The 6451-nt window shown below is 45.0% G+C and overlaps 1 protein-coding gene across 3 annotated transcripts in view; it reads right to left on the bottom strand.

Annotated features, from left to right (window-relative positions):
* The window catches only part of LOC110299803 (zinc finger protein 14-like), a 16025-nt gene extending 12944 nt beyond the window's left edge, over positions 1–3081 (bottom strand). The window contains exon 1 of one of the 3 annotated variants that reach the window (XM_021169671.2): positions 2997–3081. In XM_021169671.2, coding sequence (XP_021025330.1) covers positions 2997–3062 — 66 coding nt within the window. In that variant the 5' untranslated portion in view covers positions 3063–3081. The remainder of the gene's footprint in view (positions 1–2996) is intronic. The other 2 variants (XM_029480535.1, XM_029480536.1) reach the window with 2 other exon arrangements.
* Between the last annotated feature and the right edge of the window lie 3370 nt (positions 3082–6451).

The raw sequence follows: 6451 nt of genomic DNA, 5'->3' as shown, positions 1-6451 counted from the left end.
AAAAAAAAAAAAAAAAAAGAAAATCCATGAATGTAATCCACTATATAAACAAACTCAAAGAAAATAATTGCATGATCATCTCATGAGATGCTGAAAAAGCCTTTGACAAAATACAACACCCCTTCATGTTTAAAGTCTTGGAGAGATCAGGAATTCATTGCACATACCTAGACATAATAAAAGCAATATACAGCAAACCAACAGCCAACATCAAATTAAATGGAGAGAAACTTGAAGCAAGCCCACTAAAATCAGGGAAAAGGATGGCCACTCTCCCCCTATCTATTCAATATAGTACTTGAAATTCTAGCTAGAGCAATTAGAAAACAAAAGGATATCAAGGGGATACAAATTGGAAAGGAAGAAGTCAAAGTTTCACTATTTGTGAATGATATGATAGCATACATATGTGACCCCCAAAATCTACCAGAGAATTTCTATACTGATAACCAACTTCGGCAAAGTGGCTAGATATAAAATTAACTCTAACAAATCAGCAGCAGTTCTTTATACAAACAGGCTGAGGAAGAAATTAGGGAAACAACATCCTTCACAATAGCCAAAATAATAAAAAATATCTTGGTGTAACTCTAACCAAGCAAGTATAAATTCTTGCTTGTAGGACAAGATCTTCAAGTTCCTGAAGAAAGAAATTGAAGACTCAGAAGATGGAAAGAGCTTCCATGCTCATGGATCAGTAGGATTAACATAGTGAAAATGGCCATCTTATCAAAAGTAATCTACACGTATAATGTATTGCTCCATCAAACTTCAATACAATTCTTCAGACATGGAAAGAGTAATTCTCAACTTCATATGGAAAACCAAAAAACCCAGGATAGCCAAAACAATTCTCAACAATTAAAGAACTCCTAGGGGAATCACTACCCCTGACCTCAAGCTGTACTATAGAGCAATAGTGATAAAAACCACATGGTGCTTGTACAGAGAAAGACAGGCCAATCAATGGGATAGAACTGAAGAATCAGAAATAAACCCACATACCTACGGTCACCTGATCTTTAACAAAGAAGCCAAAACCAAACAGTGGAAAAAGGAAAGCACATTATCAAATGGTGCTGGTCTAACTGGTGGTGTGCACATAGAAAAATGCAAATAGACTCATATTTATCACCTTACACAAAGCTCAAGTCCAAGTGTATCAAGGACCTCCACATAAAACCCAAATCATTGAATCTAATAGAAGAGAAAGCAGGAAAGACCCTCAAACACATTGGCACAGGGGGAAATTTCCTGAACCGCACACCAATGGCTCAGACTCTAAGAATAACAATTGACAAATTCGACCTCATGAATCTAAAAAGCGCCGGGCGTGGTGGCACACTTTAATCCCAGCACTTGGGAGGCAGAGGCAGGGGGATTTCTGAGTTTTCCCAATCTGTAGGTTGCTGATTTGTCCTATTGACAGTGTCCTTTGCCTTATAGAAGCTGTTTAGATTCATTATGTTTTGGGGTTTTTTTTTTGTTGTTTTTTGAGACACGGTTTCTCTGTGTAGCCCCGGCTGTCCTGGAACTTACTCTGTAGATCAGGCTGGCCTCAAAATCAGTATCTGTCTGCTTCTGCCTCTTTAGTGCTAGGATTAAAGGCCTCCACCACCACTCACGTAACTATTTCCACAATGGGACATAGAGGGTTGTTTGGGGGTTCCAGTCATGGCCACTCAATAAACTATGCCTGTCTTCCTTGTTGAGGCAAGCGAGAGCTGTGTTTTTTCTGCTAATATGCTCTGTATTATTTATCCTTCCATTGCTCTCAAGGTGTCACTTCTGTTGTGGGACTGGGTCCTTGTTTCTGCCCACAAGCAGGACAGCTGCTACAGGGTCCAGACACAAGTTAAGAAGTAGTACTGGTCAGCTGGGGGTTACAGTGGGCCTCTCACCCTCACCTCTTCTGTTTGTGGTGTACCAGGAAAAGGAGAAACCTACAGTAACTTAAGGGAAATTTTTCCAAGATGATGTGATTTTTGTTGTTGTTGTTGGGGACAAACGCTCATATATATGTTGCTTTTCTCGAATCCTAGAAACACATGGTCCCACCAGGTTTGTGCCCTTCCCCCAGCCTCGAGCAGGCTAAGTCAGACGTTGTTGGCCACTGCTGGCTAGCCCACCTGGGGTGGAGTCTTCTGACGTAGGAGAAGCTTCAGCTGCAGCTTCCTGCAAGAAGCCACTACCAGCTGAGCCTGTTTTCCTGATGAGATCCTGGCAAAGTGGGGGATGGGTTTCCTCCCTTTAAAAATCAGACTCAAGATTTAAACACTGGGCCTTGCTCAGAAACTCTGTCTTTATTTCATTCCTCTCTCGTCTGTCCTTCCCATCCAGCCCCAGCTTTCTTCTCAGGAACCCAGTTCTCCGCGGCCGGTGGTTGTGAATATTCACATAGGAAATGCATCTTTATAAAAGGTAGTAAAGGAAAAAGAAAGAAGGGGCTGGTGGGATGGTTCAGCTGAAAAGGCGCTTACTGCCAAGCCTTAGACTTGGCGTTCTCCAGGTTCCACAAAGTGGAAGGAGAGGCCAGACTCTACTGCCCCATGGGCCCCACCTCGATAAATAAGTGTAAATTTAAAACATCAAAAAGAACACAAGCCGGGAGTGGTGGCACACGCCTTTAATCCCAGCACTCGGGAGGCAGAGGCAGGTGGATTTCTGAGTTCCAGGCCAGCCTGGTCTACAGAGTGAGTTCCAGGACAGCCAGGGCTACACAGAGAAACCCTGTCTCAAAAAAACAAAAAAACAACAACAAAACCAGCCCAAAGAGGAAATTAACTCCGTGGGGACCCTCCGTAGTCCTTTCCATTTTACCCCTGAACACAAGCATACATGATGATTCCCCTTTTACATTGCGGTTCGGCTGTGGGCTCTGGAAAAGGGCACCAGAATCGGTTTGCAAACTCCCGGCAAGTTCCGAGCTTCCGACTGCGCAGAGCCCGCCACTCCTCTGCCCTCCGCTCCCACCCGCGTCTCCGAGATGCACTCACCATGGTGCACTCTCGTCTTGCCTGAGCAGCACTGTGCCGGGTGTCACTGCCGCGTACCATGCGCATTGCTAAGCTGCCAAGGACAGCGCCGAAAATGGCGGCGCCCGGTTTACGAGAGGCTGCCCGCTGCTGATTGGACGGCTCTGCTATGCGCGATTCCGATTGGCTCCGGAGTCCCTGATAGACAGGACCAGCGACCCATCGCCTTCAGTATAGTCCGGAAACTGCTGCTCAGGGCTGGGGTTCGCAGAGGCACTCCACAGCAGGCTCAGGTCTGGCTGGGCTTGTGCGCTTGGTTGAAGGTAAACGAGTGAGTTAGAGTTGCGGGCTAATCCTAGACTGTTTAGTGAGAGGTTAACCTGGGCTGCAGGAGACCTTGTTTACAAAAAGGACACAAGAAAAGCCAGATTTATTCGTGGAAAATTGGGTGTGATGACACAACCTGCCATCCCAGCATAGGGGAGATGGAGGGAAGAGGATTTGGAGTTCAAGGCCGGCTACTATAAAACTTGTTGTGGGGCTAGCCAATGTAAAGCTTTCTAAATCTAAGGCCAGATGATAGGACAAGGCCAGGGTCAGACTTGACAAGATCCGGGTTGTGGCCAGAGCAGCGAGGAAGACCCTCACCTCCAACCCCTCCGTCCCTTCTGTAACCCCACCCCACCCCCACAACCCAGGGCTGTGGTTATCATTTCTAAGGCCACTGTGTGCTTGGTCTGTGATGTATTTCAGATATCCTGTGTTCCTTTTGTGTAGCATTACTGATAAGGTTCCCTGTTCAATTGGGACTGGTAGAGGTGACTTGGAAATAATTAGAAAGTAGATAGGCAACTACAGAAGCGAAATTGTTCTTTAATCAGAATGTTGTGGGATATTAGCCAGAGAAGATTGCTTGGACATGGTTTAAGCCAACAGAATGGCTTTATTAACTGGTTGGCAACTACACTGGATGTTAAGGATCCTATTGTAGTACTGAGGGCTTTTCTCAGGGTGAGCTTTTAAACACGAAAACCATATTCCAGGTCAACATGCTTCAGTTAACAAGATCAATGAGTCAGAAGCAAAACTATAGAAGCCAAAAACCAAGGTTTGTACATTTAGAGACTTTCCCAGAACTATAGGCTTTGATTGGCAGGTGGTGCTGTCTATGTGCTGAGTTTTACAGACCCAAATGTCAACTCCATCACGAAGTCAGTGGTCTCCATGCTCCTAAGGTCTGGGGCTTGTTCTAAGAACATCTGAAGGGCAGCAGTCTCCCTGAGGAGTGGAAACTGCAGAGATAACACCAGGCCCAGTCTTTAAGGCTATGGTTGGCCCTTTCCCCCAACCCTGTCCTGCAGATGAGACCTCCTTCCTGAGCTTCACCCCTGGCTTTAGTTTCAGGTACTGAGTCTCCTCAGGCGATCAAGTGTGATGATGACCTACTTATCGGTTGGTCTTCTCTTGGTCCTCTCTGAGTCTTGGGGTTGCCCTTGACAGATGCAACTGTGATCTCTTGCTCATCTATGGGGATGGTGTCATTCATACCCTCTCATTTCCCCTGGGGATACCTTTTAGAAAAATCTCTACTGAAGCTGTCTTTGCTAATTTGTAGGTTCTTCTTTCTTCCACTCCTTTACATACGATTTTTTTTCACCCTATCAACCCCCTAACACTAGGTAGAGAGAGAAAAGGATATAAGGGAAAGGGGGCAACATTATCTCTAGGCTACTTCCGGCTAATAAGGGGCATTGAGTTCCTTGGGGACAAGTTTGCCCTCAGGATAGCCAATTTCTTCCTCATCTTGTTTCTTCTTTGTGCATGACTACTTAACAAACCATGGCTAAAACTCCTGAAAAGACTCTTTTCCAAGAAAGGGCAAATGAAAGTAGTGTTCCCAGGAAGGAGACAGTCACTATTATGACTCCAAAGGGTCTAGTTTATGTTATAGGAAACAAGTTGTGGATGCCTCTGAAATCCCAGGGGAAAGATTATAAAATTCCACAACCCACTGATGACCCTCTTCCGTATACAGGAGCTTACAGGAATGGAGACAAGATAGAAGTAAACTTGTCTCTTGGTTTAGTCTGCCTTTCTTGGAGAGGTTAGGAAGGTCTCACCCTCTTTGGTGCTTGTTAAGTGAAGAACAGCAGGAACAATTGTTTAAGATACATAGTTACTGATTAGAGGTACTCCAATCTAGGGATGAAGGATGGCATTCAGAAGAGAGTGCAAAAGAATGGATTTTTGGGTTGGTATAAAAAAGATGGTCAGGTCTTTGAGCAGAGGCATAGAATGAAAAGATACTGTGCCAGCTGAAACCAGGGAACAGAAAGGAAAAGCCGCAGGCCAGGGATGACTATCTCAATGTCTGTCTTTAAGTGCTTGAGGTTCACATGAATTATTAAAGCTTTTTCTTAGAATTCTGTCTGACCTTTATGTAACCACCTGATCTAATATTCTGTAATCATTGCTAATTTTTGGTCGATATAATCTGCTGCTTTGATTCAGTAAAGACACATTCAGCTCCAGCCTTGTGTCGTGTCTGTCACTCACCGAATCTCTGCCTACTGATCCTTCTCCCTGTTCCTGTCGGACTGTTGCTCACATCCGAGTCTGGTTTATCGAAAGAAGTCATCAGGGGCAAACATAGAAACTTGTCTCAATTCCTGTCTTACAAAGGGATTTTTATAGAATACCAATCTAGATCCTGAGACCCCAGATGTAAAACAACTTCAGACCTACTTCTCCCAGAGTTTCTCTGATTTAGGGCTAGGATATCCCATACTTGGGGATCCACCTGGGAGGCCAGCAGGGGAAAAGGTATGTCAGATCTAACTTAAACTTAAACAAACTTAAACATCTAGAAATGGCACTCCTGACTCTATAGGCAGAAGTCTTAGTCCTGAGAGAGATGAAAGAGCCTGAAAACAAAAAACAAAAAGCTGGAGGGCTAAGGCTTTCCAGTTGGCCACAGCATTGCTGGGACTCCCTTGTTTCAAAAGTGGTTAAAAAGGTCACTGGGCTCCAGGCCTGCCTGAACTCTTGTAAATCATCCTGACCATGTCCAAGTTGCCATCAAAAGAGACGTTGGGCTATCCACTGTCCCTGTGTCTCTCTCAGTGTGGGGATATCATACCTAAATCACTCTCCAGCCAACTTTCTCGGTCTGGCTATGGATGAATGAGGGAGCCTGGGTTCCCTTGGCCCAACCACTGGAATCTCTGACAGGGAGCCTTGGGTAGTTATTATAGTATCAGACTGACCCATCTCCTTCCTTCTGGATACTTACTTGGTCCTGATAGAATTTTGGGGATCCACTTCTTCCTGTTCCCCTATTGTTGGGGTAGAGTAACATCTTTACCAAACCTACCACTCAGTTGTATCTTTAGTGGTATCCCCTACCCTCTCCTTCCTACTGGTACTCACCTGCCCTTTCCCTTGCTGAGAAGGGACCTCCTAAGTCAAAGTGGGGG

This window comes from Mus caroli, chromosome 8 (assembly GCF_900094665.2).
Source record: "Mus caroli chromosome 8, CAROLI_EIJ_v1.1, whole genome shotgun sequence".
NCBI lineage: Eukaryota > Metazoa > Chordata > Mammalia > Rodentia > Muridae > Mus > Mus caroli.
The sequence above is the reverse complement of the archived record's forward strand: the minus strand, read 5'-3'. Positions and strand labels throughout refer to the sequence as shown.